We start from the raw sequence: 13,182 nt of genomic DNA, 5'->3' as shown, positions 1-13,182 counted from the left end.
TTACCTCTTTTTTCCTCAACGCTGCTGTCCTTCAATTAACCACTTCCATATGGTGAAGGATCTCGCGCGAAGACCAACTCTGTCTCGTTTATCTGTTCTGCTCCTCGCTTTTGAACCACCAGCCACACCAGGGTAGCCCATAAAACTTGAGGTGGTGAGTGACAAATACTCTGCACCAGGATTTTCCTGGTAACAAAAATACTTTTCCGCGCGACCAAAACTTGCGCTGTACTTTCGGTTGCTATGACTACGCTGCCTGTGCCTGTTACGGCTTCGCTGCTGGCTATGTGAACGCTATGAAGCCGGCCCCAGAGACAAGTCTGCCTGGGAAATGGAGCGGAGAACCAAGGGAACCGGCCATAGAGTTAGTAGAACAACTCTAGAGGAAAAGCTGGGCCGGAAAAGTGGGAACCTCTAGGGCGCCGCCCTGTTGCTACTGGTCAATGTGGCCAGCGCAATTACTATTGAAAGAGCTGAGAACAGGTAGAGGTCACTTTATGCTTTGTCATCTAAAAACGCATACCTGATGGCTTTATGAAGGCGGTACGTTAATATTAAGTTTACAGAAAGCGATCGCTAAGTCCGTGACTTATACAAATCACGATGTACGCATTCATGCACTAAAGGATGACGCGAATTTCGGTTTCGAATCTGTTTTTTGGGTGCGTAGTAGTTTCGTACAGTTTAGGTTTGACATGCGATCGCGCGTCGACATCGGACGCTATGGCACACTCGTGCCTTATGTGCCACCGAAGCCCCGAAGTGGTCTGGCATATACCTTCACATGTAAGTAAACGAATGCATCTCCTTGTTGAGAATATCACGCGAGTAGGCAGCTCTTGTGGTACATCACAATCCTTTGACAAGCGGCACAGTAGAGCATTTTTCTGCATGCGGAGCGGTGTTTTTATTTGCAGGTTTCCCTTCAGTAGGAAATTGCTGGACAGGCGGACCAGCGCACCGGAATTGTACTGGCGAAGCCACAAGCAACTAAAACAATCTGTTTAATTGTTGCACTTTGAACAATCATGCTTCTACAAAGGCCACAGCAGAAAAACAGCCTGATGCCGAGTATTTCTGTGCCACGAAGTAATCAAGAGGCGAGTGCCTAATGTGGACGAAATTGAGTGCATCGATACTTAGAACGACAGAAAGCTGAGCTAGTTGGTAAGGATTCATTATGCAAAACATAGGTGAGGCGTGCAGACAGGACACAAGAGTAGAGAAGTGGGCGGGGCTCGTGTTGTTTGCTTGTAAATACTCTACTCTTGTGTCCTGTCTGCACGCCTCACCTCCGTTTTGCATAACGAGTGCATCAACCCACATATTAATAGCGTAGGCGTTTTATTAACTGTGCAATATTTTCAACGCTTCCTTGCATGCCATCTCATGTGGAATATCTTTCTTGGTCACAAATTTGTGCAGCGAATCTATTTGCATGATCGACTCCGGGCCTGTGAGACCGTTCACTTGCCCTTGATGCTGAATCTTTTACATGTATCCATAAACTGCAGATATGCATATCAGATCCCTGCGAGCATTTTCAAAATTCAATTATTTTCGACAACAGGCACATATGCAATACTGACATAATCCCGAATACCACTAAGCAGCTGGGACACATTTTTGTTGACCATACTCGCAGGTAAAATAAGTACATCATGTGGACAGCTCCAGCTCATTTTCCTTAAGTCAGTGTGTACAAGGATTATGCAAAAATAATTTTTTTCTCGCGCACCGATTATTTTGCTGTATAAGCAAGAGAACCCACCACGTTAGTGTAACGTATCTTGTGCATCAAACTAATATGTGCTTTCATTTACCAAGTGAGATGAGTTACTTTTATCGCTCATTCAGTCATATCACACTGCAAGCTGCATTCATCAATATTCAATTGGATTTTGCAAATGTTTAATGAAACATGTTTCCCTTTTATGCAGATATGCAATGGCAAGCCCTTCCATGTGTTCCAAAAATAAAATTTAAGCTCTAAATTAAAGAAGATATTTCTAGTCAGAAACAAGTAAAGATGGTGACTGCAGAGTATCAGAAGCCCAAGGTACAGAAATTATGAGAAGTGTCGAATGATTTTAAGGTAAGAGTCGTATTCGAAAATGCAAGACTCTTTAGTGGAGGTCAAGCAAGTCAATATAGGTAGAATACTCTGCAAAATTATGTGAGTGAGGGGATGTCATACAATGGGTCAGGAAATGCATTGTTTTTAAAACAAAAGCTGATTGCCATTGCATAAGTCACTTTAGCATCATGATAAATTCAGAAATAAACCAAAAAACAAGACACGCAAAAATAAAAAAAACATTTAATGATGCTCTCTCCACACTGGGATAAATAAAAACAAACACATCACATCTAATGTGGACACATCAGACGCCTTAAGAAGCACTAAAGGAAAAATTCAGTTTCGAGCTATGGCCTTGCACTGATAGTGATATTTACCACTGCATTTAGAAAGTGAAAGCATTCATGCAGGCAAGGATGATTCTTTATATTTTTGGCTACCACTTCAAATGCCTCCACCAAGTGTTACAATGCTGCACGCAGCCATACTAAGGATCTCGCAGCAACACCTGCAGGTAAAAAGCAGAAGCAGTCACAGTGCTGGTGTGTTCTGGACACTATGTTTGAAAACTTTTAGGCAAGAAGAGTGCAAGAAGCAGACATAACAACTGCATTTATTTCCATAATTCCCCATTTAAATGGCCTTTTCTTTTTGCTTAGACAATGCCTACGCCTAGCCACAGCAGCTCCCTCATACAGACTCCGCAAGCCAAGAGGCCGTGGAGACAAATGCAGGTAAGAGGCAATAAGCAATAGCACTGGTATCGACATTCATCCAATTTATTTCTTTTTCTTTCGTTTAGGCAGCCTGCACATCTCGAACAGCCACCTTGACTGCGGGTGTGTCACCCTAGTCGCCAAGAAAACATTTGAGGGAAAGTGACAGGTAATGTGAACAGCCACTTCTCCATGTAAACAATACTCTTTCTCTCGGATGACTCCTACGCCTCACCACGCCAGCACACTTGTGCACAAAGATGCCGCAGAGGCACGTGCAGGTCAGAGGCAAGAAGCAGTGGCACTGGTGTCGACATTTACCCAATTTCTTTTTCTTGCACTGAGGCAGCCAGCACACCTCGAACAGCCACCTTGACTGCGGGTGTGTTAGTAGATTCCTGTTGTACATATGCTCATAATAAACTTCAGTAAACTTGAACTTCATAATAAACTTGAAGGCAAATGGGACATTGATGCATTGTATTGTTGAATATTTATTGTACACATACAATATATGTTATACGTTGCAGTGCTACAGAGCGTATTTTGAAACTTCCCCCTATATTTTGCACCTTTAATTACGTATGTGTTGTGTGGCCCTCAATGCAGTTCATATTGTAGCAGCTGCTTTGTCTGTGTATCGCACATTGGCGTAAGCTAGTGATATCCATATACTTCTCTCACATATACAAAATAAAGTTCTATGTAGTCCTCAGTGTTACAACAAAAAATGAAAGTAAACAATCCGATCGTGGAATTGTGTTTATTACAGTGATTCCTACGATAGTTACTGACAAGTTGAGAACTTGAACTGGTCAATCGGTCTATAGCCTCCTTTATTTTTCAAAAATAAAGGATGCTATGATCCGTCATGGCAAGGAATTGTATGTATACATAAAAAAGGGGGTATGTGTGTGTTTGTAGTGGGGGTATAGGATTAGGGCGGTACGAAGAAATGTACCAACACCGTCCTCTAGGCCCATTCTGTTAAGGTACCGTAACAAAGCGTATTATGCATAAAGTTCATACAACCAACTCTGATATTACTACAGACGCCAGGCGACGCGAGCTACATTTGTCATGATGCATTTGCGACTGCACCGGATGCCCTCCACATTATTCTCGTGAATCGTGCTCACTGCGCCGAGGCAAAAGAAATATCATGGGCGCAGGTGCCTTTAAAGTATCTCGACCTTGCGAGGCACGGCTGCGCATGCCAGGGGAGCTGTCCGTGCGAACACTCCCTGGCACACGCCTGCCTCGGCGGCCCCAACCTACGTATCGTTCTGCTTCGAGCTTTGATCCCCCCACTGTCCCTCGGGTGCCCTAGAGTTCCTGCGCCGCCTGCTCTACTATCATCTCAGGTGCTCTCCTGAGACTTCCGTTTGTCGGTTACATGTGCCCTACAGCTGGATCATTACTTATACTAATAAAAAACCCGATCTATCGTGACGACGATAGATCGCGAAAGCGGCTTTTGCAACATACCGCACCCGTGCGAAGAGAATTACGGAACGCCAACGAGGAATCTGACCACAGCTTCGAGCTCGTAACGTCGTCGAGTGACACTCCTGCAACAGGCGTGACCGCTGAAAACCGCATACCGCCGGAAACTTGAACAGGATCATCCCTCGGATGCATAACTGCCAGCTGTACGGCCAACATGGACCACACCCACACCATCCCGCAACATAGAATAAAGAACCGACTTATAAAGCCCAAAACACGGCTGCACGCTCACATCACAACACTACAAGCGAGACGCCATGCTGCTACGCAGCTACTGTTGCCGGATTAAAACTGACTACTGTCACCAAGTCTAGCAAGCGTCTCAGCAGCTGGCAACCTCGGTGCGTAGCAACATGGCGGCGCTCTTGCGGTTCCCGATTTTAATGCATGGGCCCTATGGGTAGCTTGTCCTCTAGAGTCAGTATAGTAACTCTATGGAACCGGCCGTCGGCTCTAGTACGGCTTTTCGCCGCCACGCGCCGCCGCCGGAGTAGGATCATCGTCGCTCATTGAAACGCAGGGCGCGACTGTATACGCAGTTGTTAAATGGTTGAGCTTTCGACTGTATTCGCATTGTTTCAAGTACAAGCAAGACCTTTGTAAACACGAACCCTGAAGCACTTGTCGCTCTGGGCAACCAGCCTATTTTAGAGGCATGTGTCGTTCGCGGCCATTGCTGTTCGATGCGCTTGCGCGTCGTCTGCTGCGCCGATACGAGAGCGCGCGCCAGTTGAAATCCAATGCGTGGGAAAATGTTCTGTCGCCGTTATGTTCGCTTATATGAAAGTCGATATTTGAAAGCAGTGCTTGTCACCATATAATGGGAACGCTTGGGCGCTGAAAGAGCCCCTAACGTCAACTCGTGTAGCAGGCTGCACGTACGCAAGCCGGGAGTTCACGCGCTAAATGGCACGTAATGTCGTGAGACTGCTCTACGGCAAGACGTGATGCCACGTTTCCTTCTTAAAGCTTTTGAGAATTACATTTGTTGCCACCGCAAGGAAGCCACAGCTGGCGTCAGAAAATGAGGAGCTGTGCCGTGTCATTTAGGAACTCAAAGCTGTTGAATCGTAACGATGCAAAAACAAACAAAAAGCGCGTTCTGCCGCGCGATTCTGCAACACATGAAGTTCTGCAGAACCTGCATGCAGACATTACTCCGCAAATAGGGAGGTTCATGTCTTCAATATCAATGAGTTGCGAGTCATGGCTCACATTGATTTTACCATTTCAATGGTGGAAATAAAAGCATTTATTGCGGAAGGAAGCTACCACATGTCATTGAAGCGTATGCCACTCTCACAGTTTCGCGTGCTTTCGCGAAAGGGGCTTTCTTACAAAATGTTTAACTGCGTCGTGCCTATCAGTAACATTGAAGGCGTAGTTGCAGAGGAGCGGCCTCAGGAAACGAACCGATATGAGGTTCATGAGCTTAAGCCTGTGCTCGTTGCTGTCATTGCTCTTGCACTTTAGCAACTTTGAAGAACAAAGAGCTGGGACGGCGTACTCCACTAAGGTAGTCAATGGCTTCTGCAAGGTCTGGTGCTCCTGCAGTGCACGGTCAGCAAAATCTCTTAAACAGTCCAGGACAAAGAGAAGTTGGTCCGACGGGTAGAGCAGCCCACCTCGATCTTGGCTCCGAGTGAGCTGAAAGAGCGGCTGGTTGCTCACCGGCTTCGTACACAAAGTAACACAGTTCTCGCAGTCAATATGCTCGCCTACAACCCGTGCAATGTAGCCCCCCACATAGGCGGTAGCCGAAATCTGAAGCGATGACAGCTGCTGTGGCAAAATTGTGGTATTAAGTCTCTGCAATGCCAATCTTGCTCTCGAGAGCTGGGGCACTGCTTGCACAGTCGACGGCAGGGGAGGTATTGAAGCTGAAGCAGAAGTTGGTTGTGCAGAGGAATGTGCATCACACAGTATGTGTCCCGACATTGCACCACATTCTTTGTGGGCAATATTGGAGGCTGCATTCGACACAGCAATCCCGGTCTTCAGTAGTTTTTCGAGGCCTGACAGTGCAGCCCGAACGTCCAACATGTCGTTGCACCCGGATGACATTCGCAAACTTCCAAAGAGCGATTCAATTGGATCGCTGTTGAATTTTCGAGTGAGCACAAAAGAAAACTTCTCTTCTGTCAACAGATATCTGACGCACGCCACTGTCGAATAGGTGGTTAACAGAATTGCTTCATACGTTTCGGCTGTGAGGAATTCACGAGCATGTCCAGATCTTTTCTTTAATGTCTCCAAGTACATAGGAAAAGTGACCTCAAGCCATTCAAGCCGCGGATCAGCACTGTCGTCAAATTGACGGCCATCCGAAAAATTGTGGCGTATGTGCTGCGTCGTGTTGCTGACATCGTGAAGCACGAACCACCGATAAACGTTCATGAACGTAATTGTTGGGCCTGCGGCTGAAAATGACAGTGCACAAGTGTGTCCAGCCTGATCCTTGAGATGTTCCAAGGCAGCGGTTACACTTGGAGACATGAGCTGGACGGCTCTTGCCACGTTCATCTTTTCTATGTTGCTCGGATAAACATGCTTCCTGCTTAAAAACCGAACAGGCTTTACAGACAAGCCTTTCTGCAGTTGGTAGAGGTCTTTTATGTGTGAAGCAGAAATCTCACCTTTCGGGCCAAAGTCACGCGATAGAAACTGTGACCTCACGTTCTTCAGCACGTGGCACGGATCAAAGCTAATGAAAAGAATCCTGCTGCGGTCACAGGGGTGTTCAATCCGGTAGGTAAGCAGGCCATTTCCAAGCAGTTTCATGCAATTCACGTTCACTTTATGATTGTCCGTGACAAGGCGAACAATCCTAAACCCACAAGCTTCCACTTTTTGCATGACGAAAATCAGCAACTTGTGGAGTTGGGGGCCCGTTAGCCCTTTTGTAAAATAGTAGGCAACTGGAATCCGAAACTTTGTTGTCAGTCCACTGATGACAAAGCACAGGAGCGAATTGGCTAAGACAAGGTCACCGTTTTGCTCTTCCACCCCGATGTCTACTTGCCCAACAAAGCAGTCACGTTGCTTGTTGTATTGCAACTTCTGCTTTACCCTCATCTCGTCAACGATGAGCGAGCAGACCTTTGATTGCGGTTTGTCAAAGTTTTCGGCTTCACATATCAGCCGAGCTTCCACCAGTTTGCTGAAGCCGGTCTCACCACTTGTAGTTCCAATATAGTTGGTTAGGGTCTTTCGGTCTGGAAGCTTCAAAAGCATCTCCCCTCGAATATGTTCATAGGCTTTCGTTGATAAATGCCTCAGCACCACACAACGTCGAGTAGTTTCTTCAGACCAGGTAGGCCTTTTTTTTTGTAATTGGTAATTTGGTCCACGAGAAACAATGCTAGCTGAAGCCTCTTTCTCTGCTGCTCTTTCTCTAATGTAGGAAACGTCTGCAGTCAAAGAGTCCTCCTGCAGTTTCTTGAGCTCCTCTTTGTACTTGTCAATTGTCTGATGTAGTCTCAGTATCTGGCTCCTCAGATCTCTTTCTTTTCTCTTCCATTTGGCCTTTTCGGTAGAGAGCAAAGCAGAGGCCGAATGGCTGTCGACCTGGACACTTTTGTCGCATGAGGCAGCCTGGTCAGCCCTGTGCACGCATTCATTCTGGCACTGTAGACCATGATGGTCTCTTGTTTCGCAGGTAGCGCTTGTAGTATCCATCGGCTCCGATTCTTCAGCTTCAGGACCTGTTGTTGCCTGCGTTGCACATGACAGCGGTCGCGAGGCAGCATGGCTACTGGTGCAATCATTCGTTGACTGTTCGTTCACAGCACGGTCACGTTTAGTGATACTTGCCATGCTTCGTTTAATTGTTGCCTTCGGCTGCAAACGTGAAGGGTAGTCTGCAAAGACGGACGGAACTGCATCCTTCTTGAGCCGCCGTTTTTTTCCTTCTATGAAGTCTTCTGTTCTGAAATGGCGGCTGCATACTCTAGTGTAGTTTGAAGTTGTATTAGGCGACCAATCACCCCGCCTAATTACTGCAAGCCACCTCTCTCGTATACCAGCGGCAGCTGGTATTTCGTGGAACAACAGCCCGACAGTCTTTTTCTTTCCGTTCGATTTGCACAATGGTACGCAACAGTAAGACATACTGAGGCATAGGGAACACGTGCTTGCAAAATCCTGAAAGAAGAACAATACGAATTCAAAGTTTCGCAGTGTTAGCGCGGCCGGACAGGCTGCATGTGCAACACGTGCGTGCAAAAGCCTGAGAAAAAAGAAAACGGATACTATGAAATACGAATGCAAGTTTCGCATTGTCAGCGCGACCGGACAGAGTGCATGCAGAATACGTACCTGCAAAAGCCTGAGAAAAATCGGAAATGCAATCAAACGCGGATGCAAACACGAATTCGTCTGCTTCGTACTGCGCGCGGCCCGTCAGCGCCAGCTTACTATCCTACTCACACAGCGCCGCCACGCGGCGGCGGCGACGCGGGCGCCCGACGGCCTGGGGTATCTATAGCCTGGGGAGAGCGTTCGCCCAGGCACTGAAAAAATAGAGGGGGCACTGGTCTCGCACGTTCTCGCGCGAAGCGACCTGGACGCGCGTTGCGGCTGTGGTCAGCAACTCGGCAGTGGGCAAAAATAGTACGCATCGAGAAGGCAGCGGCGCCGAAGAAGTACCGCGCAGGCTTCGTCAACTCCTTTTTCCTTTGGCGTCGGTGACGTAAAGGTAAGCGTTAGGCCTGCTCAGTGCTTGCTGGCGTTCTCTGTGCTGCCGTTGATGTTACTGTCGGAAAATAAACGGCTTCACAGCGTGCTACGAGTTGTTCGGCACTTTTGAATAAGTCGGCAACGCCATACAAGTCGGGTCTTCACGATCCATGACGTGCTTGTGCAACTTGCCCGCTCTTCCTGCCACGCTGTCTCTGACGCGAATTTGTGTTCTCTCATTGTCTTGGGTGGCGTAGGTACTGCGAGTATGGCACGCGGGCAGCAGAAAATTCAATCGCAGCAGAAGGCACAGAAGAAGCAGGAGCAGCTGAAGAAACAGCAAAATCATGACCAGAAGGCCGCTGCTGCCAAGGCCCTTAACCACACATGCACTGTGTGCAAGGTACGTAACAAAGAAAAAGGTCGTCGACTTTTAGTTGTGAGACATGTGGGTTAGCGGGTCACGGCGAGATGAGCCACTGAGCGACGCCGGCCTGTTGCGCGGCGCTAGTGACCGCTTCCGCGACGCTCCTTTCGGATGCGCACGCGGTGCTTCTTTGACACCGTAGCGCACCCGCTTGCTGTGTTGCTGCTTGAGGACAGTTTGGGTTTAAGTGGCCAGAAGGTAATTTAGACAATCGTGCCAACAGTGGACTCCTACCTGCTCGTGCCTACAGAAAGCGAAGGTGTGCGCTGGTTGACACATGGCGATGAAACTTGCGGCCTTGTGCGGATTTAGCAGTGCTTAAAACTGGTTGATTTCTGATCTCGCCATGAGGGTTGTCCGAGAGCTTTAACGTCAATTGCTCACTGTAGCCTTAGGATCACTACTGAATGGCGTTGCAAAGCTATTTTGACGGGCTCTTTGCTTTTGCTAGATTAATTCATAAACTGCCACGTCATTTCATCGGCTTTTAGTTGTGCGAATTTAATAACAGTTTCATCATTGTAAAGCCTAGTGTGTCTCGAGTGTGTGAGGTTGCTAGAATTTCAGTGGAACCTAACGGTCTGACAGGATTGCCCCATTTTCATATGTAACTAGTTGGAACTACTAAAAGACAGCTGAGGATCATTTAGTAATCCAGCCTAACTGGGCAGTCGTACACAGCTGGGGTTCCATTGTTTCACCTGTTGAAATGTTGACTGTGCCTTAACACGCATATTCATTTGACCTTTTTCATTAGACTCAAATGCCAGATCCGAAAACCTACAAGCAGCACTTCCAGAACAAGCATCCAAAATGTGAGCTGCCAGATAACCTGAAGGAAATTTAAATATCAAAGGATTCTCCCAGAACCAAACATGGTGGTGGCAGCCCGAAGGTGAATGTGTGCTGAAGACAACCTTTGTGGACTTGCCGCTGCTTTTTTACACATCAGCATCCTTGTACAGCCTTATCCTACCCCGAAGAATGAAAAAAGAAAAAAAAAGGAAACTGGAAGAGCAGTCTGAATTAAAAACAAATAAATGACAAGGGGGCCAGATGCCATTTTGGTGTAGGCAGCCTGGCTTTTCAGTGCACTTCGAGATAATCAGATGTGATAAAGTTTTTGCTACTCAATCCACCGTGTGTGTGTCTATGTTGACCATGAAGGATAACTGGCTTGAACTGGTACTGCATTATGGGTACTGTTGAGCTGCAGCAGATTCTTGAAGTGTAGTTCGTTTCCTTGTAAGAAGCGGCACCACATTGGAGCACTAGTGGGCTGGTGTAATGGTGCGATTCTTTTGGCGCAAATGGTTTCCAGCTGACAGTAGTGACACGGACAGAAAAGGACGCCGGCACGCAGCGTGTCATCGTTCCTTTCTGTCCTTGTAAGTATATTCTGCTAGAAACCATTTGTACTAGTATGTGCAACCAACAAGCTCAGGCAAACGCTATTCTGGCGATTCTTTTAATTCTGCTCCTTTATTGTGAACTGTTCATGGTGCCTGTTGGGCAGAGTGCTGCTCAAACCACTGATAAAGAAAGACAGTTGAAATAGAATAGTTACATTATTACCACATTGCTGGAGATGAGCAGATTAGATGAAGGCACAGATTTTCATAATGTTATTGGCCTTGCAACATACCGACAGTGGCTCTAGTACAGACATTTTTGTAATGCAAGAGGCTAAACTGAAATGTGGGAAGCATAGTTTTAACCTGCTTGCTACAAAGGCTAAGAGCAGTGCAACACTGGATCCCAGCTTCAGCTCGTCTTGCAATTCCGACTTCCTCCATGATGCTGCAGGCCTGCTGGTGTCGTAGTCTGCTACTGAGCATGGAATGATGGTTTCGATTCCCAGCTACATGCCGAGGCAATGTGCAAGGTGTTCATTTGCTGTGCCTTGGGTGGGCTTCAAGGAAACCAAAGTGGTCAAAATAAACCTGTAGCCCACCACTGACATGTCTGGAACATTTAGTCGTGATTCTATTCAGCTCATATGATGCAATACGATTCATATTCCATTAGTACGAGAAAGTAGTGCCATATTTGGGCAGTCGTTAATCCTATTGTGTAATCCTGCTCCTGGCTTGGTCCCGATTTGGACAGTCAGCATTTGTAAATAATAAAAAGAAAAACTTCGTAATGCATACTGAGCAGAATAGTTAACTGCACGAATTTGTAGCAGTTTATGGTTGCAAGGTGATGTATACAATGTGTCTTTCACTAGCAAATGCAGGGCCACCAAAAGTAAGGATTTTGGTTGCCGATGTTTCATGATTTGTCGGCACCTAATTTTTAACCATGACACATGTTGAGGCGTAAAGTGTATTGAGAGTACTTGTATGACATCTTGTACTTGTCTTATCCTTTTTTTGATGAACATTTGAACCCTAGAAAATTCATTAGCAAGCGTTGGAGCACCGTACATTATTTTGCAATACTTCTTTTTCCAAACTATTCTCTGTGACATCATTGGCTTGCTGTTTTTCCTACAATTGCTGGGGTTGCCACACACAGCACAGCTAGTATAAACGCTTGCAGAGCTCTTGTTTAATATTAAAGCAAAGTATTCTTTACCCACCTTCCCAGAATTCCCTATTTTGTCTCTCTTGGCATGTAGAAGCTGTTGCTCAATAAAAAGTATTGCATGTCCGATAATGGGTTTCGAACCCGAATTCTGCAGCACAGCAGCCTGATGTTCTGTCCATTAGGTCACCACGTATACATAGAAGGAGTCGCATATTTTCCAGCTTCCCTTGTGCAAGCCAGCGCTTTGAGAGTTGCTGTGCAAGGCGTGTCGCATAAAAACAGGTTACTTATAAAAGTGGGAGCGCACACTTAGCTAGCTGACAATGAAGATAGAAGTTCGTGCAACCACACCTTAAGTAATTTGCAAACATATTTGCTGAACACTGATTCTACAGGTTCAGTTGGACAAAACTGGCTGTAGTTGGAAGGCCATGCTTAATGAAGCTTTCTTAGTGATGTTTGAAGATTTAGACTCCTTGGTCAGTAGTGGCAGTGTCTTGCATTTGTGCAGCCATGGCTGAGTACGATTGTGGGATTTGTTCACTGCCTAAATCCACTGCACATCTCTTGTCGTTTTCCAGATTTTTTATGACCAGTGTCATACCTAATCTTACTGCTACACAATTGCACGTTTAGCTCCGTGCCATGATGTCGTGATAATGGGCTTCTTCGATTTTCCACTTCTGGCTACCCGTAGGGCTGCCAGAGCCAGCCAGAGCGTCTTCATTTTTCTCGGGTTGCTCCACCCACTGAGCTACGCACTTTTACCGGGCATTTGTTTTGCTCTCGCTGAACAGTTCTGGCTACCCGCAAGCTGCCAGAACCTGCCAGGACGATTTCGGTCTGGCTGCTCTCTGGAAGTTCTATGGCTAGCAGACAACTAAAAGAGGCGATGGGCGCTCGCTGCCATCCTTGCGGGGACTTCACGGATTGCAACGTGGGCGCTTGAGGACATAAATTTACCTTGCTCAGCCAACTGTCTGCTTCATCTTCGGATTTCCTGCGGTACTCCTGAGATTATTTGCTTTCTGTTGGATACTATTTCATTCATCGACACAAACTGACGTCTTTCCTAAAGATAACTTTTCAGTAGCATCAGGGGAAGCCCACGAATGCCATAGTGACTTCATTTGTCAAATAAGATTTTAGATTTGTCTACTCAAAAGCTTGTGTAAAATCAACAAAAACACCAAGAACAAATTGTTTTTGTTCAAATTTCTCCAATATATATTCATTCTGGT

General features: G+C 46.4%; 2 protein-coding genes and 1 long non-coding RNA gene across 3 annotated transcripts; 2 read left to right on the top strand and 1 right to left on the bottom strand.

Annotated features, from left to right (window-relative positions):
- The first annotated feature begins 500 nt into the window (after window positions 1-500).
- On the top strand, window positions 501-4,596 carry LOC139060186 (uncharacterized). The gene is made up of 3 exons (XR_011514649.1): window positions 501-786; window positions 2,740-2,814; window positions 2,883-4,596. It is a non-coding gene; the product is annotated as an uncharacterized lncRNA (long non-coding RNA).
- A 562-nt stretch (window positions 4,597-5,158) lies between these two features.
- On the bottom strand, window positions 5,159-8,703 carry LOC135906301 (uncharacterized). The gene has a single exon (XM_065437633.2). It carries the CDS (start codon window positions 8,581-8,583, stop codon window positions 5,605-5,607), a length of 2,979 nt encoding a protein of 992 aa, XP_065293705.1. The 5' UTR covers window positions 8,584-8,703; the 3' UTR covers window positions 5,159-5,604.
- A 149-nt stretch (window positions 8,704-8,852) lies between these two features.
- LOC135906302 (zinc finger protein 706-like) lies at window positions 8,853-10,543 on the top strand. Its single transcript, XM_065437634.1, has 3 exons — window positions 8,853-9,001; window positions 9,240-9,385; window positions 10,167-10,543. Exons 2-3 carry the CDS (start codon window positions 9,251-9,253, stop codon window positions 10,254-10,256), a joined length of 225 nt encoding a protein of 74 aa, XP_065293706.1. The 5' UTR covers window positions 8,853-9,001; window positions 9,240-9,250; the 3' UTR covers window positions 10,257-10,543.
- The last annotated feature ends 2,639 nt before the right edge of the window (window positions 10,544-13,182 follow it).

This window comes from Dermacentor albipictus, chromosome 5, assembly GCF_038994185.2.
Source record: "Dermacentor albipictus isolate Rhodes 1998 colony chromosome 5, USDA_Dalb.pri_finalv2, whole genome shotgun sequence".
NCBI lineage: Eukaryota > Metazoa > Arthropoda > Arachnida > Ixodida > Ixodidae > Dermacentor > Dermacentor albipictus.
The sequence above is the reverse complement of the archived record's forward strand: the minus strand, read 5'-3'. Positions and strand labels throughout refer to the sequence as shown.

Excerpts from the sequence above, each read along its gene's own strand:
- LOC135906301 (XM_065437633.2), bottom strand. The coding sequence starts at position 8,583 with ATGCGAAACTTGCATTCGTATTTCATAGTATCCGTTTTCTTTTTTCTC.
- LOC135906302 (XM_065437634.1), top strand. The coding sequence starts at position 9,251 with ATGGCACGCGGGCAGCAGAAAATTCAATCGCAGCAGAAGGCACAGAAG. Across the intron at positions 9,386-10,166 it reads ACACATGCACTGTGTGCAAG|ACTCAAATGCCAGATCCGAA; the intron begins GTACGTAACAAA and ends CTTTTTCATTAG.